Here is a 27,909-nt window from a genome sequence, read left to right on the forward strand (position 1 = left end):
CTCGTTGTTTTTGCCGTTTGAATGATCAGAAATACTCCAACATTAAATAAGAGCTGCAGGGTGGCTCAGTGGATCTTTATTTCTCAACGTGTTTGTAAGAGTTTCTCCCATTATTATAAAGACATCCAAGTCACATGGATTGGCGATTATGAATAAACAAAATTATAAACAGATGATTGAACGGGGCATTAACAAAGATGATATGAAGTTGACAGTGAAATGTCCCCGGTGTTTCTGATGCTTTAACTTCCTGACTGAAACCTACTTTATTTGTCTTTTCATCAGGACCACGACAAGAGGCGGCATCTCTCCCACAAGTTCTGCATGACACCAGCAGGAGAGTTCAAGTGGAATGGGTCTATTCATGGCTCTAAGCTTCTGACCATCTCCACGCTGAGAATCACCATCATCCAGCTGGAGAACAACGTTCCAGCACCGTTCATGCACCCTAACTGGGCCTCACACAGGTACCTGTGTAGCTTGCTATGTGTTTTATAATCACACAAAATGTTCAGTGGGTATTAGTTTTAGTGTCAATCGATTTCAAATATTTAATCGCGATTAATCACACATTTGATATCTGTTCAAAATGTACCTTAAAGTATTCAATCCTCTTATCGACACAGGAGTGGGCGAATATGCTGCTTTATGCAAACGTATGCATATATTTATTATTGGAAATCAATTAACAACACAAAACAATGACAAATATTGTCCAGAAACCCTCACAGGTACTGCATTTAGCATAAATAAATATGCTCAAATCATAACATGGCAAACTGCAGCCCAACAGACAACAACAGCTGTCAGTGTGTCAGTGTGCTGACTTGACTATGACTTGCCCCAAACTGCATGTGATTATCATAAAGTGGGCATGTCTGTAAAGGGGAGACTCGTGGGTACCCATAAAACCCATTTACATTCACATATCTTGAGGTCAGAGGTCAAGGGACCTCTTTTCAAAATGGCCATGTAAGTTTTTCCTCGCCAAAATTTAGCGCAAGTTTGTCGTTAATTATTTAGCCTCCTTAGTGACAAGCTAGTATGACGTGGGTGGTAGCAATGGATTCGTTAGGTTTTTTAGTTTCAGAACTGAGCCTGCTACAACCTACGAAAGATCGGCCGTCTGATTTTTAAGCAGTTATATAAAAATCGCAAGTTGCGTTAATGCATTAAAAGAAATTAGTGGCGCCAAAACTAATTTTCACTATTGCGTTATTATCGTGTTTACTTGGACAGCCCTAGTTGTCAGTCATGAAGGCGTTGGTGCTTTTCACTGATTAAATCATCTTATGTGTAGATATGAAAAAAGAAAAGTCAGAATTAAGGCACTTCTTCCAAAAGGTAAATCGAAATACAGCCTAAAAGTGAAAGCGCTAGAAAACGCTAGAGTAAAGAGAGAAGTTTAAACATGTTTAATGTTTCTTTGCTTGTTTTTTAGGACCAACTGGATCAAAGCAGTTCAGATGTGCAGTAAAGCCAGAGAGTTTGCGCTGGCTCTGGCCATCCTGGAGTGTGCCATCAAACCTGTGGCTATGCTGCCTGTCTGGAAGGACTCACTGGGCCATACCAGGTACACACATAGTGTATATATGCTGTGTTTGTGTGTGTACTGTACATACTGTACACATACTACACATGTTCATAAATCTGTGCTTTTACCCAGCGATATAATTTCTCAAACACACGTAAACAAAATAATAGTTATAGGATCCATTTACAAATTCAGTTTAAATGACATTCAAATACTTAAAAAAAAAGATCAAAACTCAAACAAGCATTCAGTGCATGAACACAGGGGGTGTGTGGTCAGTGTAGCCGATCAGATCAAAAGGCCCACCCTAGCTGTGAGGCATAATATTTAGACTGCAAGTCCACTACCAGTGCCACCCACCTCTGCCTCTGCTACTGCTTCAACACCACAACGCCCCTTTTAAAGAGGCGATTGTCCAAGATTTCACAAGGTTGGGATCAGAATGTGTGTATGTGTGTGTGACTGAACTGTGAGCAAAGTAAGTGAGAGACAGAGAGAGAGAGAGAGCGTTTTCAGCAACTTGTAGGACAAGTGTGTGTGTTTCGTGTTTAATTTCTGTTCCAAGAGCAACTTCTTATCTTTAGTCAGGGCTTTAATCATACTTTTACATCACACAAGAAGCTTTCCAGTTGTTCACTTGCACTTAATAATAAGAAAAATAATTATTCACAAGCTTTTCCAAATGGCTGAAGGGTTGAAAAAATATGCATGGTTGTCGTGAAGTGACCGATGACCTCATACAGCAGGGTGTGCAGCACAACATGAACACAGAATTACAGACTTCACAATAGAGGTTATTTTCTTCTACATTACCAGTCTTTGTAGAAGTAGAATCAATTTACAATTAAGAGCAGCAGGCTGTACTTTATGGCAATAAAAAAAAATAGTAATAAAATAAAACGTTTTTCAGGTTGAACCGCATGACATCTATTGAGCGTGAGGAGAAAGAGAAAGTGAAGAAGAGGGAGAAGAAGCTGGAGGATGAGGAGACAATGCAACAGGCCACCTGGGTCAAGTACACCTTTCCGATCAAACACCAGGTAGGTCGCATACGTACTCACAAATATTTGCTTTTCAATTGATTATTTAATACCTGGCGAAAGGTGAATTGAATACGTCAAAAGTTACATTGCCATTCATGCACACAAGGAACGCCCTCTTGCATAGTATGCATATCAGATTGAGATTGGATCACCATCACTGAGCATTTGTACTCATGCAGAGGTCTACCCTGCCCTGTCATGTGACTGCCGATTGCATGCCTGACATTTTTTCTTGTCATCACAACCTTAGGTTTATGCACAACACAAAAAAATCCACTCCTTATGTAAATGAGCAGTGTACAGGACATGACATGACTTTTTAGATGCACCACTGAATGAGAGACAAGAGGGTTGATTTGATAAGACACCGCCATCCTGACTATTCTAGTTCTTCGTGAAACTATACTGACAATAATATCAAAACTATTTAAATCTAGGCTACTCTAGATTGAGACTTTGCTGCCTGGAAAACTGAGGCATTGCTGTGGGAAACACTGGTGTGTGTGTATATCAAGGGCTCTTTGATGCAGCTTGTTGAGCTCCGCTATGAGTCATTTCCCTCAGCAATTAGTGATCAGTGTGTGAATAACCTCTAAATGTTTAATCTCTCTGTTTTCTGTCTCTCCAAATTCATTTTTTTTTGTTGTTTCTGCATTCCTCTTTTCCTCATTCCTCTTCTGCTTTCGTGTCTCATTTGAAGGTGTGGAAGCAGAAAGGAGAGGAGTATCGCGTTACGGGCTACGGGGGCTGGAGTTGGATCAGTAAGACTTACGTGCAGCGGTTTGTCCCCAGGCTTCCCGGCAACACCAACGCCAACTACCGCAAAGAACTGGAAGGTCTGGAACGGGAGACTCTGGGGCCTGAAATGTGGTTTCCTATAATTTAAAGTCTCTTTGACTCTGAGAGTGAATCAGTCTCTCGTTCAGTAATCTCAACGATGTCATTGTGTGCTGTGTTTGGTTGACACTCTGTGAATTAGGCCTGTCTTTTGATGTGCCTGTGGATGTCAGTGAGTTGAGCGAATCAAAGACCTCATTAATAGTTTAGATTCTTGTTTATTCATACTGATAGTTTATGTTCTTGTATATCCTTTTACCTTTGACTGCTACTAATTAGTAACTGCAGTGTCAAAAACACATTCTTTATGTTGAAGTTTTGTTTATTTTTGGATGGGTTGTGTTCCAAAACAGCCTGATTAATAGAAATTATTGGTATCTCTGAATTTGAAAAATAAACTCTCACTGTCATTGTGTTTTTTCCAAAGATGCTAAACTTGGCAAGAAATGCACCCTGTTGGACTTGAGTCGACGTCCCAGCATCGCTGCACCAGAAGCTCAGGGAGCTGCCGTCTTAAGCTGCGAGGAAAAAGATAAAGACTCCTCCATTCTCTCCAAGCCCGCGGCAGATCATCCGATGTCTGTTGACGATTCGAAATCTAATGAGAGGATGGAAGAGGAAAAGAAAGAAGTGGAGGATGAAAAGGAAAAGTCTGAGAAATTGTCAGCGGATGAATCGCCTGTGAAGATGGAGGTGGACCCCACTGACTCGCGATCGGATGAAGAGCAAAGTATGACAGAGTGCGAATTGGTGTCTCATAACATTGTGCTTAATTTTAAACTTAAACAACTTTTATAATTACTTTATTATTGTGTATCCTTCACACGCTTTTTCAGTTTGATTGACAGATTGTAAAGGCTCAGACGCACCAACCTAACATCAAAGAACTAGCGGCGACGGAGGCTGTTGAGTCGCCTCATGTCGCATTTTGTCTCAGCCAAAAAGTTACACTCGAACGCACCGCAAAGACTACAGCCGACAGCCAACTACCACGTTCATTCTACGCCTGCGTGAGATGAAATAACTCTCCCTACCGGCAGGCGGCGGTAGTCCGTATCCGTCATACAAAAAGGAAAACCGAGGACGGCGGATAAACAAGCCGTTGTTATGATACGTCCATTTTCACACCACTCTCACTCACCACTTAGCTTCATTCCACATGGCCATGTCGCTGTGAAAATATCCGTGTATTGGGATGATCAGATGAGATGAAGATGAAAAATTAGAAGAGCCTCCTGTGTTGCCGTCTTGTCTTTACTCGTTGGCTTGCTTTCCTCACTTCCGTGTCTCTTCTCGTGCACTGGTTCCTTAAAGCTGAACAGCCAATCGGATGCGATTTCTCTCACAGGCGGACTCCGCCACCGATTCAACATGCCGAATCGGCCGAAAAACCTCCGACACAGGCAGACTAGAGCCGTCGGTGCAGGACACACCGTCAAAACTAGGCCGACAGACGCTCTCCGATTGCCCCAAACTGTCCGACGGCCGACCATCGACTCGGTTTGTCAGTGCCTTAAGGAGAATGTGATGAAGTGTCCCAGTTTTATATTACTGCAGTTTAAAGTCTGAATTAATTGTCTCTCCAGGGTCCAGTATTCAGGAGGAAAAGGCCTCCATGAAGGAGGAGCCTACGGAGAGCCCTACGCAACCCTTTAACTACGATGTAGTGGACGTCAGCAAGGGCTTCCTCACCCGCATCGCCTACAAGAAGAGGGTCAAGTCCTCCAAGCTGGACATCCTGCTGGAGCGACGAGTGAAGCAGCACGTTATTGAAGAGAAGCAGAGGCAGCAGGTGTCCGCCACCAACCCTCAGGCTCCTACACCAGGTTCATTAACTTCAAACCCCGCTCTGGGCACTCCAGTCCGGCCGCGGATACCGCTCAAGCCCCACGCTCTCGCTCAGACACAGCTTGCACTGGGCAAAGCTGTGAAAGTGGAGGAGAATTCTTCCACAACACAAACTCCAGGGCCAGGAAAAGTTGGAGGAGGAGAGGTTGGAGGGGAGAGTCAGGCGGCTGAACTCTCAAAAACTGCAGATGAGACTCCTCCTCTTCCCTCTCCTGCTCCAGACTCCACGCCCAAAGACAGTTGCAGTACAGGTACACAAAACCAAACCACCTCCGTACCCCAGGTATTGGAGGCAGATTTAGTGGAAAGGACTATGGGGCCAAAAGAAACTAATACAGACAGTTCAGGGCAAGAGGGCGTCACGCTGCCTGATGTACCTGAAACAACAGCAGGGGGAATTCACAGCTCTTTAGAGCGACAAACAGCCAGTGTACCATCAGATGTTACCAAGGCTGCGCATATTGAAAATACAGGGTCTGAGGTACCCAACTTGAAATTGGACTCTCTAAGGACATCTACAGGTGTTCTTGACCAAATAAGCAGTCAGAACACATCTCCTTCTAAAGGTATTCAGCAAAACCCAGAAACTTTAAGCTCGGCGCATTCGGGTACGGAGGAAAACGGCATGGGGCCGAAGGAGAACCAAGAAAGTATAAAAGGTAGAACTGAAAGTGACACCACTCCCGAGCCAGTTTCTCCTCTCCCTCAGGTAAATGGTAACGATGGCTCGGGGAGTGAAAGCACGCTGAGTAACTCTGTAATGAGCTCAAATAATGGCGTGCTGACCAACAGTCCACAGACCAAGGTGAACAGCATTGGTAAGGTTGAAGAACAAGGGCTGGTTGTCTCGTTGAAGGACGGCACGCAGCAAAAGCCTTTAGTGAACGGAGATGTGGCGCCTGTCAATGATTGTACGGAGGTCGGGGGCAAGGAACCAAGCCTGGCCTCTAAGGTGGAGGTAGAGAGCAAGGTAGTGATATCGGACCAGGATTACAAACCTCCACCGAAGATAACGAGACTGGAGAACAACATAGATGCACTTGGAGCTAACACGCTGCAGCACAGCAGCACGTCGCCGTTTCAGTCCGTGCAGACCAAACCCAGTTCTGCGGTCAAGATCATCAGGATGGCGCCGTCTCCTATACCTTCAGCGGAAGAGTCCAGTCTGAGCGACGGCTTTGCAGAGGAAAACAGTAACAGCGGGACGATGGAACCGCTCAAGAGCATCGTCACCCAGGTAACCACAACCTCCACGACCACCACGACGGTAGTTTCCACGGAGACGAGGATAGCCAAGGTGCCGTCAAACCCACCCGGAGTGGTGACGACGCCTCGAGCAACAGAAAACAGCGCGGTGTCCACCCTTACTACCATGACCAAAACAACTGTGACCAAAATCTGTTCCCCCGGGCACGACGGTCAGTCAGAGGACAGCCAGAGTGAAATAGTGACACGAGAACAGAAGACGGCGCTCTCGGCCTCTGTCAGTAAGTCAACGACGGACACCAGTGGTAAAACCTCAGTGTCATCTGTCGCCGTGAGCCTAGAGGACTCATCGTTGACAAACGGCCGCGTCCGCCTCCTCAAGTTCTCCCGCACCAAGAAGACGCGCTCGGACACCGCCCTTCCTTCTTACCGCAAGTTTGTCACCAAGAGCAGCCGCAGGAGTATTTTTGTTCTGCCGCATGACGACTTGAAGGTGCTGGCGAGGCGAGGTGGATTCCGTGAGGTGTCCATATTTAGCTACAACGCCAAGCCGGCGCTGGATATCTGGCCGTACCCTTCACCCAGGCCCACGTTTGGCATCACCTGGAGGTAAGCTCGCTCTCACTGTTTATTTTTCTATTGGAAGTTTTCTTTCTTTCTGCCCTTGAGCTCACTTTACACATAATTATCAACCGACAAAGTCGCTGGTTAAGTAGCACTTCTCCACGGGGAAATTCATCCTTTGCATTTGACCTATCTTCGCTGTTACAGTGATCAGTGGGAAGCATTCTGTGGCAGTCGGGGAGCGACTCAAGTTTTGGGGCCAGCGTCTTGTTCAGCGGCGGTGGCTGTAGTGTAACTGATAGCTAACACGCATGTCACAAAGGAAGAGGAAACTAATGCAAATACAGAGGACATGCAACGACGATGGTCCTAACATTGACACACTTAGACACAGATAGCTTTATTGCAAATGAAGAGGGAAATTCCAAAAAACGGAAAGCACAAATCACAAACAGAATCTATAATTTTTAGTCAGTCAGACATGATTTGTATGTACTGACTCCCCCCTCCAAAAAATGCATTAAAACCCTGCGAGGACAGCACTCCCAAATTTAGTTTTAATTAAAAATTATGGCTAGACTAGAACAGTATTATTTTATAAATGGCCACTTCAGAGTAAAATATTTCAAGATAAAACTTAATCAGAGGACACCCCCTGTGTTTTTCTTGGATTTCTTAAAAGTTGATTTATGTTTTGTAGCAGAGCACTCAGCCAGAGAAAGTGTATCCGGTCTTGAAGAGGTTTTTTTTTCTGCCACATATTCGTCAAGGATTTGTGTGTTCAGTGTCACAGTGGATGTAAAGTCTGTAACCTGTCAAGTGGGGAATCAAAACATATGGCTGTGGTACTCAGTAGTATATGAGCAGGATTATCCACATTTACCGAATATTTTCACTTTCAGTTCTGCCCAACTGCGTATTAAAACTGAAATTAGGCGAGATTGGAGCAAATATGATTTAAAAAAAGTTATATTTATAAAACGGTCGCTATATCGTGACAGTAGTGCATGAGACAGGTAACCTGAAAAAAATCATGTGCCTCTGTGTCCTCCGGTGCTCCTAACGACATCTGCAAGATTTTACAGACCGGAGGAAAACAAGCAGTAAGAACTGATCTGAGGTCCGCTGTCCAGCTACCGTCTATGAGAGCCGGCTGTCAATCACTCGCGAACTCCGACAAACTAGGCGGCACTGATCAAATATGAATCAATATTATGTTACGTTAATGCCTATTACTCTCCTCAACTGTTTTCAGAATCAACTTGTAGTGCACGGTTTAGCTGTAAAATTAGAAAGTTTGTGACGCCGCCGCCATTGTGAAATCTGGTGAAGGAACGCCAAGTTCCGGTCAAATTACCGGAGCACAGCCAATAGGAACGCTCTCTCAATGACTGACCTGTGATTGGTCAAAGTCTCCCGTCACGGGCTAGATTTTTTAAAGCCTGTAAACAGAGCTATGAGGAGGTGCAGAAGTCTAGTTATCTCTCAGAACACTTGAATTACAATATGCTGAAAGATTATTATGTTGTTCGAAGATGGTGGTTGTCTGAGCAAGGGCGCTGGAAGATGGTCTCTAGTTTGAAATGTTTTTACAACCACGTACTTCTTCAACAGCTATAGTTTAAGATCTACATTTGTGATGTTAACATAAGACAACAGAGGCTGATCAGCATCCACCTTTAAACCCTCTCCTGGTTTTGTCAAAGTGTCCTGTTGCTTTGTTGTTCATTGTGTCTCCCTCCCTGTCTGCTGTCCATGGCTTTGGCCCTGCGAGATGTTGTGGCTCCGAGCCTGGTGTCACACAGGTTATTTTAACCGGACCCTCAGTTCCGAAGCAGTCATGAATCATCCGGCGGACAAGTGTCAGGATGTTAACTTTGTGCACTGACCCAGCCCTGCAACCCCGAGATATTTCCCGCCTGTGGTTACACATGGGAAAGGGAATATCAACCAAACCCCATATACACACACACACACGCACAACAGTGTGATGATGTTTTTGTAGATGTTAAAGATGTTTTAAATGAGCGCCAAGTTCATCGTCGGAACAGCAGTATAATGATTCACAGAAGGAACATTTCTACACTTAGAACAGTCTGTCACACCCAAAAACTGTTAAATTAAAAATGACCAAATGAAATATGCACAAGCTTCCACTTTGAACGTTGTGAGTTAAAACTGTTGTTTTATGTGCTTTTGGAGGCAGAGATAGCATCTATCCCACAACCGAATTAACGTATGAAATGATTTATTAAATATGGCAGCCGGTCGGCCTTTCATGGAAATGGTCATGAGGGGAGAGCAGCATCACCGAAAACCGCAGTCTGTTTTTACTCTGCCTCTTCCTGTCCCATGGTCGTGCTGCAATGTGTCTTCTGTAACACTGAGGGAGTCACTGGCGGTCAGTTGCCCTGCGTTAATGAACTGCATGACACCAGGGCAGTGGGGAACGCCCAAAAAAAACCTCAGCTCGCAGCTGTAGAACAACTATTCTTTCTGTCAGTAGTGTTTGTATTCCAGTTTAAAATTAAAGTATTTAGCAAAACGTACCCAACAGACATTTCCATTTTCCAGGAGCTGTTTGTTATGTTACGTACAGGTGCAAAGTTGTGAACGACACACAATACTTGGACAAATGTTTACATGCAGCTATATTTATATGACTAAAGCTTGAGGGTTGTGTTGTAGGTATCGCTTGCAGACGGTGAAGTCTTTGGCTGGTGTGAGTCTGATGCTGAGGCTCCTGTGGGCCGCCCTGAGATGGGACGACATGGCCGTCAAACCATCCGCCGCTGTCGGCACCACGCGGACAGGTAGAACCCACCCCCTAAATAAAGATGTTGTCACCCCGGGAGGATGAGTTTTGAGGGAATGAATTGTGTTGTTTGATATACAAGATATAGAAGTGATTTATTTTTGGATATTTATGCACCTTTATCTAATTTCCTGTATTTATTCCTGCTTTATTGATACCTATATTGCGGTGGATAGATGCAGCTTGTGTTTCCACAAAAAACTGTGGCATTTCTGTGATTCAATAACTCGATAGTATCCTCCTTATCTCGATGTTGGCTCAGAGAAACATACCAAAAATGCTTGTCTGAAAAAGACACAGCCGTCAGTCTCGTGTGGGTGTCACTGTGTTTATGTTGGAGTGCTTTTCCTCCATCTTCTCGGGCTCTCCTCCTCTTCATCACCATACCAACCCAGCCCTATCCCCACTCATTGCTACAGAGACATCAGACACGGAAATCACCACCACCGAGATCATCAAGCGCCGTGACGTGGGACCCTACGGCATTCGCTCGGAGTACTGCATCCGCAAAATCATCTGCCCGCTCGGAGTGCCTGAGACTCCGAAAGGTTAGATCAACTTTTTATTCCTGACGCTGAAGAAAGAGTAAAAGTGCCTGAGGATGAACTTGTGTCTATTTCTATCCATCAATTGTGTTGCTCCTTTTTTGTATCGCAGTGTTTAAAAATCAGACACAATAGCACTGATCTGTTATTGATCCACCATCCCAGAAACCCACACCCCTCAGAGGAAGGGGCTGCGCTCCAGTGCCTTGCGCCCCAAGAAGCCTGAGCCCGCCAAGCAGACGGGCCCGGTGGTGATCGAGTCCTGGGTGGCTGAGGAGGAGCTGGACCTCTGGGAGATCCGAGCCTTCTCAGAAAGGTCAGAGAGTCACAAGGGTCAAGCATGTTATGCTACGGGCTGCACGATTATGGCCGAAATGCTAATTACGATTATTTTGATCAATGTTGAGATCATGATTATTTATCACGGTTATTCATTAATTTAAAAAAATATATATATATTTAATATAATAAAATAATATAAAATATTTTATTTTAATTTCACATTTAAATAAACAGAGCGCCGTTTTCACTTCCACGTTGGGGTACATTCTAACCGTCAAAAAACTCTAAATGTTATCCCTTTTCTTTATTTTTGACATTTATAGCGGTTATTTGCATGAAAATACACAATTCAAATGATTAGGAAATAAATAATTGTATTTTTATTTTAGCCTTGGTTTTATTCAATCAAAATATTGGCATTAGTAGGTCTAATTATATGTTATAATCTGCTTAGAGATAGTGTTAGGAAGTTAAACAGGTCATAAAGCCCTCTCTCATATCTATTTTATATTGCTGTGAAAACGTCTCCTTTCAAACGCTAGAGCGACTGCTGAAAACCGTCCGGCTTCGGTCGTCTCCTGACTGACGTTTCATCTCTAGCTGTTAGTTTAGGAAGCGTTTTTATTTATACAGCAGAGTTTTCTATGAGCGGAGCATTTCAAACGTCAATATCGCAGTCGATCATGTTCATTTAATTGTGGGATGCCAAAATCGTGATCGCGATTAATATTCGATTAATTGTGCAGCCCTAATGTTAAGCCTACACCTGCCATGTAGCGTCAGTTGTGCAATCTGTCAGAACGACTTAAGAACAAACTGGAGAGTCAGATATTATTTTGGATGGTGATTTTACTGTCTCCTTGCTCTGCTAGAGGTAAATCACCTGAGGCAGATGCTCAAAATGTTTTTAATCCATGATATGTACCTTTCATCAACATAATCACATCTAACTTATAAAATGTATGGAAAGATTGTAGAGTATTTTAAATTACCATAGTACAACTTTCTTTGTTTTTCACAGATGTCAGCTGTGTTGTAAGCTTGAGGTTCTTTTTTTTCGTTTACAGGGTGGAGAAAGAGAAAGCTCAGGCAGCAGAGCAGGCCAAGGTGAGTGTGGTTCAGTTCACCAGTCTGTCCTTTAAATGAGGCACATCAATCTTTAAAGAAATTATATAAGTAAGCCTTTTTAAAAAAAAAAAAAAAATGTTCAACTGAGATTGACATCCTAATTTTGTGCGAGGAAAAAGCGCACGTCGCAGTAGACACTTCTAAACAGGACTCTGTTTACTGGGATTTACACACAATTACTCTTTTTCGAGCAATGAGTGAAAACTGGACAGACGATCCATTCATTTCTACTGATGGTATCATTCGACCAGGCAGCTAACCCACAAACATCCCTCTCTATACCACTGTAATAGCTCATTTCTACTCAACTGATTTGAATACTTCTGTCATGTTAATGTACTGACTGACTGACTGTCTGATTTACCATCTCAGAAACGTCTGGAGCAGAAACCAGGCTCAGTCACAGCTACCGCAGCCGGGACTCCCGCAACACCCGTCGCCACGCCCAAAGTCATCGTCGGCACGCTGTCGGGCCAGGGCACCACCACCACCAAGGTGGTGCTGTCCACCAAGATGGGCACCCCCGTCACATTCCAGCAGAACAAAAACTTCCAGCAGTCGTTCGCCACCTGGGTCAAGCAGGGTCAAAGCACACAAGGTACGTTGCAGAGGAGTGTAACTAACAGCCAGTTTGCTGTGCTGTAGTTTGGTGGAGCAGCAGAGAAGTACAGTGTACTCTTTGTTCTTACCTAAATTAAGGGGCAGAGCATGTCGAAACAAATCATAACACGAGTGTTCACAAGAGAGACACCATTCACCCTGATTGTTTTACCAGATATTGTACTATTATGAGCTCATGTCTTCGTTTGTGTTGTCAAATGCGTGTGATTCACTGCAGCTGTGCTAGTTTAAAGGTGTGTTAGGGGCTGTGTCCTACAAAGCGTTTTTTCCTGGGGCCAGCATATTTTGTTAACGCTTTGCAATGGGAGTCCTGGGTATTTATGCTACGGTTAAAATGGCAGCAGCGACTGTGGACTTTTTGACGTCCTCATGTCTGGAGCAAGTTGATCTGAATCTGAACCAAACGATCTTACTCGCCGAGATGTATATTCGCTTACCAAATCTCATGAACCCACTTGATCGGTGTGTCCGTCCTCTTTCCCCACTTGCTTCAGCCTTCTCTTCATCCAGAGGGCGTTGAAGCAAATTTCCGTAGTGGCCAAACAGCGGTACTACAACTTCTGTGTCCGTCATTTGGTGCCATTGGGCCCAAAAATACTTTTTCCCATAGACTTACATTGGAAAAGAGACGTCTGTTTGTATAGCCGATTCTAGAGTAATTCCCCATCCTCTGTTCGTGTGAATGAGACCCAGACCGAGGCTGGACCGAGGCTGTGAGGCGAAGATGCAGAAGGTCGCATTGATCGCCTTCAAAGCGCAACGATCGCAGCGGAACATTATCAAAAGAGGGCCTGGCGTTTTCAGCTGGGAAAAAAAGTTTCGGTGGACACGGTCACTTAGTCCATTGGCTGTAACAAACTAGACAATGTTGACATGCTTGCCCAACAAAGTGTAAAGCTTCCTTAAAATGTGTTGTTTTCCTAATTAACGTGTTTTGATCGACAGCATCGCCGTGTTAGTTATCGACATTTCTTAGAAGTAGTGATATTATTGGATTTACAGTGTTTGTTTGTTTGCTTTATTAAGGCACGGAGACCACAGTGGCCACGTCCGGTGGGCACACCTTCCAGATTACGGGAACCTCGGTGGGCGGAAAGGTAGTGACCACGAAGCTGCCGCTGCCCGCCAACAGCAAGATCGTCACAGTCAACGTGCCAACTTCACAAGGAGGTAGGGCAGGTTTTAATAAGTCACACCTCGGAGGTGGACGGAGGGCACAAGTTACATTTATTCAGTGTTCTTCTTTCCATCCGCCACCATATCCGGATGCATGTGTGTTTGTGTTTTCATTGCTTCCCCTCGGACCCACAGCCGAGACATTTCAAATGTGTCAAAGGAGCCAAATTAGATGTGGCTCATTAATTGGATGCCATTGTAAGCAATTTAGCGTGCCAACCACGCACTCAGCGCTCTGGAAGGACTGGGTCTGTCTTCATTCATTTTAAATATTGTTGGTGCCAGTTACCGCAGGCCCAAATATTTTTGAAGTCTACAAATTAGACACAAATTAGACATTCCTCTGTCCTTGATTGCCACTGTCAGTGAGCCAAGTACACAAGTAGACGGTGGCTTTTAAAGGCCCGCAACTTAGAAGAACTATGGGGCTCAAGTGTTCAGCTCCATTAAACACTCTGGCCTCTCTGAATCAGTCACACAGCTGTCAACGTTAGTTTCGCCATGGTGCTAATGTAACTAATGTGTTTTTCTTTACATGCTTGAAATTAAGCACTTTATTTAGCCTCGTTCCAGACCTCAGAAATATCACCCACAACCCTGATTTGTTCAGTGACTGTTAGCTTTATTTTGCTTTTTTGGTTTGTCCTTTTGTGATGTTATAGGTTTACCCTGAAACATTGTGCTTTATTAATTAACTATCTACATTAAGGAATAGGTTAAATTCAAATAAAAGCATCTAAAACCAATATTTTGCCAATAACAATGAATCAAATGACTGTGAATGTGTATTTTGAAAAGGAATGGTTGTAATGATGAACCCACAATAATAATCACCACCTCTGCAGATCTTTATAGTGTCTTTCAGCTCATTGTTTTGCTTTTCCAGCCTGCAACTTTAATGTTTTGGGTCACTCTCACCGCTCTCATAATAGTGTTCATAACGAAAAAGCTCTGATAAGCCCACCGTACACCATCTGCTCAGCACCAAACAGCAGACAGACAAAGTTAGCAACTAGCATGTGAACATGGTGGAGCATTTGGCAGCTAAAGAGACAGATATTTCTCTCAGGAGTTGGAGGAGACCAAAAACGGAGCTAAAAGGGGAGTGGCTATTGGGCTCACATTCACCAGATGGACAAATAAACTACAAATGAATGCAGAGATGCTGCATGTCTGAACAAGAGAGGAAGAAATGTTGAGCTGAGCTGAGCTTAGTTAAGTTCAGCTCTGGTAGTGTGCTTGTGCTCTGAGGAAGCTTTTTGTCCCATCTGGTTGCAGCTGAACAAATGTAAAAGGTGCTACCAGCCGCTCGCTGTGTTTTGTGCTACTGTGGCAGCCTGGTCTGCATCAACCCCGTTGTGGTGTCCACTCTGTGCCAACCTCATGAGTCAGCAGCTTAGTTTGGTGTGGGAACATCATGTCTGTTGGCATGGTAATCTAATAGAAAGCTGTTATTTTGGTTGGATTGTTTTTGGGGATGGTAGACTTGTGTAGTCTGAGGTTCTAAATCCAGACTGCGGATTGAGGATTGTACTATCTTAAGTTAGGTGCGTTTCTACCTTTTTCGAAATGTCAATATTGACACCACGGATGAGGCGACGGTTTGTACCGAACACCAGCTGGCCTGTCTGTGGTCCTGTCAAATTACTGGATGATGGATATCGCTCAACACTCAGTGGAGGTGGTCTGTCCTGTTGACGTGTTCCATTAAAGCTGTCGACGTCTCTCGTAAGGGTTTTATAGGTCAGATTCAGCTTTCACAAAATCAATTACTTGACTACATGCTGTATACGTTAGATGTATTTTTATGCCCCTCGTGAAGATGCTACGGTTGTCGCTGGCACGGAGGCGTTATGTTTTCGGGTTGTCCGTACATACATCTGATCCATTCTTGTAAACATGATATCTCAGAAACGCCAGGAGGGAATTTCTTCAAATTTGGTACAAACATCCACTTAGACTCGAGGATGAATTGTTTAGATTTTGGTGGTCAAAGGCCATTGTTACCTCACAAAACACGTTTTTGGCCATAACTCAAGAATTCATACGCTAATTATGACAATTTCACACAAATGTCTAACAAGATAAAATGATGAAGTGAAAGACGTAGATGTAAACTGCAACTGGACTGGTTGGCGGAGGCATAAAACCACGAGGCGGTAATTCTAGTTTATATTAAAGTGGGCCGTTTCAAGCTTAAAATATGCTTCAGTGAAAAACACAAAGACATCACATAGGAAAGGTTAGTGACTCTGGAAATTAAATAACTTTCTAAGATGTATCCACATTTCTTCCAACTGATTACAGATTCAATTTTTTCAGGTTTAAGCTCTTAACAGTTTCCTGTTTTATCCAATCTGTCAACTAACAGAAAAAGGTGGAAAAGAAACAACTGCAGAGATCTTAATTTTCGAATACGATGATGCCACTAAAAATAGCATCTCAGTGTGCAGGAAATGTATAATTTAATACAGACTTGGTTAAATAAAACATTGCATTCACCAGATAAAGAGAATGATATTCACCGAGGATACAAAGAAAGTGATTTTTCTTACCTTTGAAGTCACCATGAAGGAGAAACTAAGTTCAGGTGGAGTGTAACCATTTAATGGACATGTGTATTTATCCAGCATGACTGTTGGGCGCCCTGTTTGTTTTGGAAGGGCTTAAGGAAGTTAGGCAGGAAAACAAGTTTACCCTGAGGTCTGCGTCCCAGACAGGTAGCCCTCTATAGCGGGATTCCATTTTCCTTTTTTTCCCCTCCGTCTTTCTGAATAAAAGTGTACCTCTCAACTCACCGGAGTCCCAACTCCCCGACCTCTCCAAACAGCCAGCCCATAGAGAAGCGTGTTTGATGTGTGTGACCAGAGCAGCTACTCCCCTGGTCTTACGACCGGGTTTAACGTCCCTGTTTGAAGAGGGAAACCCTTGATGTATAGGTTTACCTGCTCGGTTGCGGTTGAAAAACCGCAGCAAGGAGGCAGCAGCGGCAGAGGAAAAAGAACGACACTCTCGTGGTTTCCATTTCTGCCATCGGCTTCACGTGAGCTCATTAAGGCACAGAGCCCGGCGAACAAACATGAAACGCTCCCTTTGTCAGATTAAAGTTAAAAAGTAGGATCTCAATTCATGCATAATTTATGAGGGGGGGTTCAGGCATGTTGGGGGAAACCCAACTAAGCTTTCAGTGAGCCTTTGAAGATTTTGTTTACCTGCTCAACTAATATTTACCGTAGCCGGGATCAAAAGCTGGCCATCAAGCGCGGGGAGAAGCCCACGAATAATGTATTGAGTTGTATCAATGCAGGACCTCTGTACAACTACTCGCTTGTGACACGCAAACATGTGGCCACCGCTTCACATCTGTAATTGTATTAGGAACGTTTGAGCATTTTAAAATGTGTCGGTGGATGTGTTTGATGTAGTAAAAGGTAGGAATTTGACAAATAAATATCAATGATCTCAAAAAATATAAGCTTACAAGGAATCCTATGAGGATACAATTAAAAGTAAAACCACACATATGAACCCTGTCCATTTCTTTAAACGCCAAAACCTACATGAGCTATCCCTTCCTTGCAGTATTTATCTCTTTCCTCCATGCCGTTTGTGTCATCACTTAAAATATTTCCTTGTCCTTCTCTCATCTTTCCACCAGTTGTGTTTTTGTTTCGACTGATAATGAGAATTGACAAAGCCGCTTCCCGACAGACCTCGTCTTCACCCTGCGTGCCTCTCTCTTCTCGTTTGTTCACTCTGGTATCTTTCTGTTTCTCTTTTCTTTGCAGGTGTGGTTCAGCAGAAAGTGTTGGGTATCATCCCCTCCAGCACAGCAGGCGGTGCCCAGACCTACACCACATTCCAGCCCCGCACCACCACGCTCAACATCAGGCCCAATACCCCAGGCTCCCAGCAGCAGGTACATCTGCCTTCTCTCCCGGCTCTGAAGTATCCAGACAGTTGTTTTAACTAAGGATGTTAAAGCAAATTAGTATTAACACCACTAATTTCTTTAACGCATTAAATCAACTTTCGGAGGGTATAGCTAGAAGATACTGGTATCGTATGAAACTAAAAAACCTAAGGAATACATTTGTACCAACCATGTCATACTAGCTTGTCGCGGAGGACGCTAAATAACGCTCCAAACTTACGCTACATTTTGGTGAGGAAAAACTGTCATGGCCATTTTCAAAGGGGTCCCTTGACCTCTGCTTTCTTTCCTTCTATTGCCTTCTGCAAACTATGTTTGCAAAAAGCTTTCACATTGCTGATTTTGTTGCCTGTGCTGTTGATTTAAAGTAGGTAACATATTTACTTTCGCTGTACATTATTTTATCCCATAGAATATAATCAGCTCCAGCCGTATTCCTTTAAACCTGACCTTGATCTTTGACCTCTCTATTTTTTATTGTCAGATTCTGACAGTTTAGGAAGAAGATGCCGGCTTTGAAACAATTAATTAGTAACATCTTCATGAAAAAATATCCTTCTAGGTTCTGGCAGCTGGTGGTCAGATCCGTCCAGGAATGACAGTGATCCGAACACCGATCCAGCAGACGGGAGCAATGGGAAAGACGATACTGCGCACACCCCTCGTGGTCCAGCAAGGTAATGTATTGTAATACTTTTCAGATGGACAAATAGCATCTCACCCTCAAAGAATCACTGCACATAGGAAACAAACTAAAATGTAACTTGTTTCTAGTCTAGTTAAAATTTACCATTTTTGTACACCTTTCTCTTCCAGGTCAGGGTGGACAGCAAGTAGTGACACAGATCATTCGTGGCCAGGCAGTTTCCACAGCAATATCTGGTGCTAGCCCCGTCGCCACGGTCACCGGCCAGGGGGCGGCCGGCGTCGCAGCAGGCCAAACAACACCCAGCACCCCACGGCCGCAAGGGCAGGGCCAGGTTAAACTCACCCTGGCGCAGCTCACCCAACTCACACAGGTTAGTTAGAGCTTGAAATGAACACCTCCCAAAAAGCATTAAATGTGATTTAAAATATAAACGATACCTTGACCTGTAACTTTTTAGACAACTTATTTGAGTATGTCAGTTATATACACTCCTTTGGACAGTCTTGGTTTTGAAAGATACATATATCATATTGGTCTGTACATACAGCTTTAGATTATGGGATATATCCATAATGTTTCACTAAAGGCAATTTCTTTTGGATTAGACTGGACCGTACACTGATTCATATCCCCCTCTCTTCTCTGGCCCTTGTAGAAGCAGCAGGCTGCGTCAGGTGTGGATCGGCAGGCTGGTGTCGGTGGTACCCAACAGGCTCTGACGGTGATGGTTCAGGGCCAGGGCCAGACCACCGGTCAGCTGCAGGTCATACCTCACGGGGTCACCGTCATCCCAGGACCCGGTCAGCAGCTCATGCAGGCAGCGCTGCCCAACGGCCAGGTGCAGCGCTTCCTCTTCACCCCCATAGCTTCAGCTGCCACACCCACGTCAAGCACAGGTACTATAAGAAACAAGCGTGGATCACTCGACAGATGTGCATTTCAGGGCGGTTTGCTTTCAGGCAAACTCTTAAATAATTGTGAAAATAAAATGAGATGTGTTTCTACTGGGTGACATTTTTATGATGACATTCTGCTGCTCATCTCTGACCCTCTTTCTCTCTCGCTCTCCAGCCACCACTGTTGCCGGCCAGCCCGGCTCCACCTCCACCAAAACCCCAGCCCAGCCCGCACAGCAGGCTGCCGCCCCCGTCCAGGCAGGGGCGACCCCCTTGGCCACCACCAGCACCCCTTCGTCGGCCACCCCACAGGGCCAGTTACCCCCTCAGACGCACGCTCACATGCCCATCCAGTCGCCCACCTCGCTGCATGTGAAAACGCAGGGAGGAACCACCCAGCTGCAGCTGCAGCAGACGCCACAGCTCATCAGCATGTCTGGACTGCAACAGCAGGTACAGGTATGATTAGCAAAGCAACACTGTGATCTGCACTGTAACGTTAGCCACAACCCTGCTCCACTTCCCAGAATAGCTATAGTTGAGATGACCTTGAGCAATTTAGCACTGCTCAGGTGAACCTGCATCGTGTCCAGCAGTAGTAGACTTTACAGTACTGGGCAAAACAGGTGTAAATATAAATAAGTCTGCAGCAAGCCTCCATCCATCCATCCATCTTCAACCGCTTATCCGGGATCGGGTCGCGGGGGCAACAGCTCCAGCAGGGGACCCCAAACTTCCCTTTCCCGGGCCACATTAACCAGCTCTGACTGGGGGATCCCGAGGCGTTCCCAGGCCAGAGTAGAGATATAATCTCTCCACCTAGTCCTGGGTCTTCCCCGTGGTCTCCTCCCAGCTGGTCGTGCCTGGAACACCTCCCAAGGGAGGCGCCCAGGAGGCATCCGTGCTAGATGCCCGAACCACCTCAACTGGCTCCTTTCGACGCAAAGGAGCAAGGACTCTACTCCGAGTCCCTCACGGATGACTGAGCTTCTTACCCTATCTCTAAGGGAGACGCCAGCCACCCTCCTGAGGAAACCCATTTCGGCCGCTTGCACCCGCGACCTCGTTCTTTCGGTCATGACCCAACCCTCATGACCATAGGTGAGAGTAGGAACGAAGATTGAACGGTAGATCGAGAGCTTTGCCTTCTGGCTCAGCTCTCTTTTCGTCACAACGGTGCGGTAAAGCGAATGCAATACCGCCCCTGCTGCTCCGATTCTCCGACCAATCTCACGTTCCATCGTCCCCTCACTCGCGAACAAGACCCCGAGATACTTAAACTCCTTCACTTGGGGTAAGGACTCATTCCCTACCCGGAGTAGGCAATCCACCGGTTTCCTGCTGAGAACCATGGCCTCAGATTTAGAGGTGCCGATTCTCATCCCGACTGCGTCACACTCGGCTGCGAACCGATCCAGTGAGTGCTGGAGGTCACAGACCGATGATGCCAACAGGACCACATCATCTGCAAAAAGCAGCGATGAGATCCTCAGCACACCGATCTGCAAACCCTCCTCCACCCGACTACGCCTCGATATCCTGTCCATGAATATCACGAACAGGATTGGTGACAAAGCGCAGCCCTGGCGGAGGCCAACCCCCACCGGAAACGAGTCCGACTTACTGCCGAGGATCCGAACACAGCTCTCGCTTTGGGCGTACAGGGATTGGATGGCCCTGAGAAGTGCCCCCCTCACCCCATACTCCCGCAGCACCCCCCACAGTATCTCCCGGGGGACCCGGTCATATGCCTTCTCCAAGTCCACAAAACACATGTAGACTGGATGGGCATACTCCCAGGCCCCCTCCAGGATCCTTGCGAGAGTGAAGAGCTGGTCCGTTGTTCCACGGCCAGGACGGAATCCGCATTGTTCCTCTTCGATCTGAGGTTCGACTATTGGCCGAACCCTCCTTTCCAGCACCTTGGAGTAGACTTTACCAGGGAGGCTGAGCAGTGTGATACCCCTGTAATTGGCACACACTCTCTGGTCCCCCTTTTTGAAAAGGGGAACCACCACCCCGGTCTGCCACTCCTTAGGCACTGTCACCGACTTCCACGCGGTGTTGAAGAGACGTGTCATCCAAGACAGCCCCTCCCCACCCAGAGCCTTCAGCATTTCTGGGCGGATCTCATCAATCCCCGGGGCTTTGCCACTGTGGAGTTGTTTGACTACCTCAGTGACTTCCACCAGGGTAATTGATGATGGTCCCCCATCAGCTTCCAGCTCTGCCTCTACCATAGAGGGCGTATTGGTCGGATTCAGAAGTTCCTCAAAGTGCTCCTTCCACCGCCCGATTACCTCCTCAGTTGAGGTCAACAGTGTCCCATCCTTACTGTACACAGCTTGGATGGTTCCCCGTTTCCCCCTCCTAAGGTGCCGGATGGTTTTCCAGAAGCACTTTGGTGCCGACCGAAAGTCCTTCTCCATGCAGCAAGCCTGATTTAAAAAAAAGTAATGTGCATGTTATATAAACTATTAAACCCGGGTCATTCTGTGAACTGCTAATTAAATCTATCCAGCCATTCTTAAGGTGGGGCCCTATTTATATTAGGGGTGACGGTAATGTAGCTGGCAGAATGATCTAACTCATCTAGATACAAGTTTTATATAAATGTATAAACACAACCCTGGTTTTCTTTTCAGCTTTGTTAAATTTGTGTATTTTCTGTGTTGTGACTTCAGGTGTTGGCGCAGCTGCAGGCCCAGCAGGGTGGAGGCTCTCTGCCACAGCACATCAAACTGCAGCTTCCTATCCAGATACAACAGACTGGGACCACCTCAGCTCAGGGAGGACAGGTAGAGCAGCAGGCCGGCCAACCCAGCAGGGGCCAGTTGCATGAAAATAGACCTAGTCTTTGTCTTAAATATAACTTTAAGTCAGACTTGCTACAGACATTTAAATGTACCTGTTGCATAAAGCTTCCCTATGAGTGACTAATGAAAGACTGCCTGTTACGCAATGCATTATGGGTGAAATAAGACACAAGTATGGGAGAAAATAACAGGAAAGTTAAACAGCATAAATCCAACGGTCGTTAGAGCCGTTAAAGATGTTCAGAAACAATTCAAGAATATGATACAAGAATCCGAAAAATTATGGATAAACAGTTGAAATTGTTAGCTAAAAGTATGCCAACTGACCTAACAGATTGTTGCTATAGCAACAAGGCTGCAAGGGGGAGAGGTGAGGTAACTTTCCTGCCTCAGAGTAAGTCAGTCTTAATGTTTATGCACACAGGCTTAATTAGACTAGTCTAACCTGACAATCTAAGGCAAGGACTAGTGTTAAACTCAGTTTATGCAACTGGCCCCAGACCCCTAACTTATATCACCTTCATAGGACCTTGCTAAGGAGTTTGGTCCTATTAAAATTAGAAGAAAACGAATCTGAAAATGTAGACAATTTCTGTGTGCTGCTTCACACATTTAGACTAGAGTATTAAAAAATGGTATCTCTCATCACACTACGTTGTCTGCACAGATTGGGAACGTAGTGACCATCCAGGCAGCTTCTGTCCAGGAGCAGCTGCAGAGGATCCAGCAGCTCAGAGAGCAGCAACAGCAGAAGAAGAGACAAGCCGCAGAGGCCAAGAGAGAGCAAGCCCTCAACGCAGCCAGCCAGAGCGACATCATTCAGAAACAGGTGTGTATGTGAGCGTGCTCAAGCACCCGTCGTAGCCAGGTCGCTCGTCTCAGTCCAAAGCTCGCTGTCTCCCCCGCCCTCAGTGCATAAACAGTCGCCATCCTCCAACCCTCCATAAGGCTGGCTTTATTTATACTGCCACTACTACTGTGTGTGTGTTTTCACATGTCTCCATGTCTATTTGACACACTACACTGTCTGGTCACATTTCATAATAATCAATTTCTGCAGATATTTGTAGTACTCATTAAACATCGCTAAAGTTACAACACAAAGTTTTTTTGCCTCTCATTTGTTTAAATATGTTTTGTTTTTTTTGCTTCACTATAGATGCTACCTCTCAAACTGTAAACGTCTTTTCTGTAGTTAAACATTTGGTTTGTTGTGACATCTTCCTGCGTCGTGTGTTTCAGGTGGTGATGAAACAAAATGCTGTGATCGAGCACCTGAAGCAGAAGAAGACCTTGACGCCTGCAGAGAGAGAAGAGAATCAGAGGTTTGTGTCCAGCTTGTCATCAATCACGCTGAACATATGCAGCACCATAAAAATGGAAACAATAGCAGCACAGAAATGATGTTCAGGTTCGCTATTTGTGCGACAGTCCTTCTTTGAATTCTTATGCTTCCATGTTCTGATCATATGGATCTCACTTGGGCAGTCTTTACACACTATCCTCTCCTCTTTCCGTGTGACTTTTGTCCAAACACCACGTAGGGAGGTACTACACAGCGTGGGAACTTTAGGGTGTGTAACCACCCAACAGCTGCATGTACTCACTGTGACCCTACAAGCGAGAACACAAAGACAAAGCCATGTATAAATGAGAGGAGTTGCACAATAAAATCACACAAGGCCCTTCCAGCCCTACAACGATTTGTAGGGATGTAGCGAGTTTACGCTTCTCTATACAAAAAGTCTATTAGCAGCGTTTGACAAAATAATGAAGATAAAATATTTCTTCTTTGCAGCGTCCCTCTGAGTACACACTGTCTAAAATGAAGTAGCCTCACTTTCATTACTCATGCATAGCTCTTGATATTGGATGCTGGGGGAATTCTCAGATACAGATGGTCTGCTAAAGCTATCATCACTCCACTTCTTCCACCAAAATTAGCGCATACAGTATATGCAGTTTTTTTAAACACAGGAAACCCCACTAAATATAGGCGATACTCCCATTGCGGGTATGCCGTGCTGTTGCACTGGCCTTTCTGGGGTTTTTTGTGGAAGCAGGGTTAGTAAACAGTGAAAATGTTACGTAGTTTTTTTTTTTTATATCTGTTACTTTTTCAGTCTCTCTTTCAAACTATCAAACCAGAGCTGGTGATTGTTGGAACAGTGGAAAGACTAACAAAACGGTTTTGATTTTGTTTCCGTCGAGTTTGAAGGAAGTGTGTTTTGTGACGACCAGCGAGGTAAAATAACTGTTGTCTGGGATGGAGTCTGGTGGCTTTGAGGAGCGCATATTAATTGTATGTCTTGTACGTTAATAAATTATAATAATTGTCCAAATGCCAGTTGATTTTAACTATTATATATTCACCTCAACGTGCGTCAGCATAGAATCGAGTATTCAACAGAGCCGTGTGATAAATACTACTGTTGGTCACTGGCACTGTTTTATCAAGAGTCGTACCTGAGGGCCAGGTACCGTAGTTCCCTAGAGTCTTTCTGAAGACCAGAACACAGTGTCAAGATGTTTGTTAGCTTGCTTTCACCTTGAAGTTAAGACTAATACAACTATAAAAATAAAAACAAAATCTATAACATAAAATTCAACGTAGTGGAACGTTTAGAAAGGCTTCCCTGCTGTTTTATACGCTGTAGATAGATTATATTCTGACCTACAGGTGACCCTGACAACCATGTGTTTATGTCCACAGACGGTGTGTCAACACTGTACCCATTCACACAAACCTGAAATACCAAACCCAGACTACCGTGACATCACTACAGCAGCTCTGTCTGTTGTCTGTCTCTCTGCTTATTTTCCATCCTGTTTCCATTTCTTCATGTCATCCTTTTCTTTTCCTTCAAAACACGACTGTGTTAGTAATAACATCGACCTCTGACATCAGCGTGCGTCTGTGTGTCCCGTTTCATTAGTCTCCTCCACTTTCATGCTGCATTTGCAGTGTTTGCTTCAGTGTACTGTACGCACTGTAGGAACCCTGGCCCATCCTTGACCTCCGCAGCCACCGATGTGTTTGTGCGTTATTCACACAAACGTGCACTGAACGCGAACTAGTTGTGAATGTTAGCAAACACAAGTGAACGTACGGGGGAAAACAGAGCCATGAATTATCTTGATTTACTGTAATATACTGACGTTCAATTTTGACAAAATGTTTTATAGCATCTCCCAGCTTTTTTTTCCTTCTTCATTGCTCAATATTTCTTGTACTTCTTTCTGATTTTCAGGAAGTTATATCATCACACAGTATAGGATCCCTACACATGACCCTGAATCCCCCATGTGCACATTTTTATTTGCTAGAATTTGCATGCATGACCTTTCTTTCTCTCGTGTTTACAAGAGCAGTGTGGCTTCCCAGTTGTCATCTTATCTGTCCATCTCCCAGCACACCCCCTCTTCCAACCCGCAGCTCCACTCCCATGCTACTGAGTCTCATACAAATAAACACTGGACAACCAAATACCCCCTCTAACATCTGTGAGACACGTGGCGGACAGCTTGGTTCACACAGGGATGATGTCACAACAGCATCGCTTTTCAGGAAGTAGCCATGTTAGGTTCGGGATTTTAAAAGTCTGTACCAGTGTAAGTTGTTGGGGGGAAAAACAAGATTATTATTTGATATCTTGTTTGATAGTTCACAGAAGAAAAATTAAAGATTTAGAGTCAAATAGGGAGGGATACAAGAAAAGTCAGTAACACTTCATTTTACAGGTCCGCAAATTTCATGGTAATTAGATGATAATTAGCAAGTAACCTATTTGAAATTTCTTTGGAATTACTGCCAAATTACCCCAATATTTACCTCTCAATTTATTGACAATGACTTTGTTATAAACAGTATTTAATTCTTATATGCTAAAATAGCATATAATGGTTAAAATTGGGCCCTCAGACTTGAGAAGCGGCTGCTCTTCATCGGAGGTGGAAAACCAAAACTAATAGAAGACACTTCTGATCAGACACAAATCTCACCATTGTATGACTTATTGTCTACACAAATGTAACCTAAATATATAATAATAATAATAATAATAATAATAATAAAGCATATCAATTAACTTTGTATTCTTTTCCTGGAAATGTATTAAATAAATTACCAGCTATTGGGGAAATAGCAGAATATAATTATTAAATAATGTTATTGGTAATTTGACAGTTATTCCAAAGAAATCCAAAAAGGTTATTTGCTAATTATCAACTAATTACCATGAAATTTGCGGACCTGTAAAATGAAGAGTTACCGAAAAGTCCAGAGTCTTAGTCAAACCCTGGACTTACATAGCTCACGCAACTGAGCCACCAGAACACCTCAAGGACTTGTGTTGAGAGAACTGCTTTCATTGTTCATTGACACGCTCTGCCATTTCTTACATGTGGAAAGTTAGATGTTTTGAAGTAGCCAATAACCGTGCAGGTTGTACTCTCTGAAACATTGAAGCATTGTTTGGATTAATACTCCAGTGGTGTGTCAGAGGGATAACTTTCTTCCTCTGTGACTGTACCGACTTTCTGAATTCAAGATTGAGATATGTGATAATCCTCTCCCTCCCTGCACTTTCATCCTTCTCTCTCAGCAGGAGTATTTTATGTCTTAGAAAATACTCTGAATGGACCACAGCCCTATTTGACATGGGTCCTCATTAGATTCAGCAGGCCTATTTCTTGAGCTGTGTTTTTAGGCGAGACTAATACATGTTTCTACTGTATTCAAGGGGCTGTTCATCCCCTATTCTATACAATATGCTTTTAATGATCCTCTAACTTCTAAAAGGTCGGGAGAATATAAGTCTGTAATTAATTCCTTTCTCCTGTCTGTGTCTGTTCAGGATGATCGTATGCAACCAGGTGATGAAGTTCATCCTGGACCGGATAGACAAGGATGAGAGGCAGGCGGCCAAGAGGAAGAAGAAGGAGGAGGTGATGGAGGCAAAGAGGAGGTTGGCCAACGCCAGCAAGCTCTCCTCGCTCCTTTACCGGCACAAAGAGAGCCTCAAGATGGAGATCCTGAAGAAGCGGGCGATTCTCGACAAGGAGCTGCAGCTAGAGGCCCAGGTATGACGGCAGGAACATTAGGATGCAATCCAACGTGTCAAGTATGCATAAAGCTTTACACACTCAGCATGAAGTTTAAAACATAATTATGAAGAGCGTGTGACAAATGGCATTGGAAACACCTTTATCCCTTAAAAGACATTATTAAATATAAATTACAGAATCTGAATTCAGCTTCTAAAGGCGTTCTCCACCCATTTAAACCCCCTATCTGTCCTGACATCACACTCCTCAGGAGGAGCTAAAGAGGGACCTGTTGCGGATGCGGAGGGAGAAGGAGAAGGAGAAGGCTGCAGCCCAGCAGGCTGCTGCTGCCGCCGCAGCCGCTGCCGCCGCCGCACACAACCAGCAGCAACATACTATGACACACACGCACGGCATCGCCTCTCAACACCACCTCGCCACGAGCGTCACGTCGTCACACAAGAGGAAACGGGAGGAGGAGAGGGAGACCGCGACGTCGGCCAAATCCAAGAAGAAGAAGATGATCTCGACGACGAGCACCAAGGAGAGCAAAAAAGACACCAAGCTCTACTGCATCTGCAAGACGCCCTACGACGAGACCAAGTATGACAACGCTCTCTGGAGTACTCTCGAATTTTAATACTAGCTTACCCAGGGGGCTAGGCATGGCAGTAGTAGGCACAGTAAAACACAATTTTAAATTTAAAAATCCCCAAAAAAGAACAACTTAATGACCAATTTGACCGGTGGAACTTTTCCATCAACCCTTAAAGGAACTCTGCAGAAATATGGTTTCAGTTTTGTCTCCTGCCTGCCAAACAGCCGACCCGATAGCCGAGTGGTTAGGTCCCATACCACTTGGTTGTAAATGCCCTGAGTAGTGAGTCTCCAGTTCGATTCCCAGTTGTCTGGACAGTTTTCTGCGTGTCATTCCCCCATTCTCTTTCCCCACATTTCCTGTCTCTCCGT

General features: G+C 44.6%; 1 protein-coding gene across 7 annotated transcripts in view; it reads left to right on the forward strand.

Annotated features, from left to right (window-relative positions):
- Positions 1 to 27,909, forward strand: part of LOC119484848 (nucleosome-remodeling factor subunit BPTF-like) — a 55,588-nt gene that overhangs the window by 19,936 nt on the left and 7,743 nt on the right. For 5 of the 7 annotated variants that reach the window (XM_037763976.1, XM_037763977.1, XM_037763981.1 and 2 more), the window contains 22 exons: positions 286 to 467; positions 1,442 to 1,573; positions 2,445 to 2,574; positions 3,278 to 3,413; positions 3,842 to 4,144; positions 5,001 to 7,077; positions 9,721 to 9,845; positions 10,243 to 10,395; positions 10,558 to 10,708; positions 11,742 to 11,781; positions 12,175 to 12,400; positions 13,450 to 13,593; positions 17,388 to 17,518; positions 18,096 to 18,210; positions 18,350 to 18,552; positions 18,838 to 19,078; positions 19,254 to 19,537; positions 21,763 to 21,876; positions 22,562 to 22,723; positions 23,137 to 23,219; positions 26,751 to 26,976; positions 27,212 to 27,543. In XM_037763976.1, coding sequence (XP_037619904.1) covers positions 286 to 467; positions 1,442 to 1,573; positions 2,445 to 2,574; positions 3,278 to 3,413; positions 3,842 to 4,144; positions 5,001 to 7,077; positions 9,721 to 9,845; positions 10,243 to 10,395; positions 10,558 to 10,708; positions 11,742 to 11,781; positions 12,175 to 12,400; positions 13,450 to 13,593; positions 17,388 to 17,518; positions 18,096 to 18,210; positions 18,350 to 18,552; positions 18,838 to 19,078; positions 19,254 to 19,537; positions 21,763 to 21,876; positions 22,562 to 22,723; positions 23,137 to 23,219; positions 26,751 to 26,976; positions 27,212 to 27,543 — 5,690 coding nt within the window. The remainder of the gene's footprint in view (positions 1 to 285; positions 468 to 1,441; positions 1,574 to 2,444; positions 2,575 to 3,277; positions 3,414 to 3,841; positions 4,145 to 5,000; positions 7,078 to 9,720; positions 9,846 to 10,242; positions 10,396 to 10,557; positions 10,709 to 11,741; positions 11,782 to 12,174; positions 12,401 to 13,449; positions 13,594 to 17,387; positions 17,519 to 18,095; positions 18,211 to 18,349; positions 18,553 to 18,837; positions 19,079 to 19,253; positions 19,538 to 21,762; positions 21,877 to 22,561; positions 22,724 to 23,136; positions 23,220 to 26,750; positions 26,977 to 27,211; positions 27,544 to 27,909) is intronic. The other 2 variants (XM_037763978.1, XM_037763979.1) reach the window with 2 other exon arrangements.

This window comes from Sebastes umbrosus, chromosome 3 (genome assembly GCF_015220745.1).
Source record: "Sebastes umbrosus isolate fSebUmb1 chromosome 3, fSebUmb1.pri, whole genome shotgun sequence".
In the NCBI taxonomy this organism is placed as follows: domain Eukaryota; kingdom Metazoa; phylum Chordata; class Actinopteri; order Perciformes; family Sebastidae; genus Sebastes; species Sebastes umbrosus.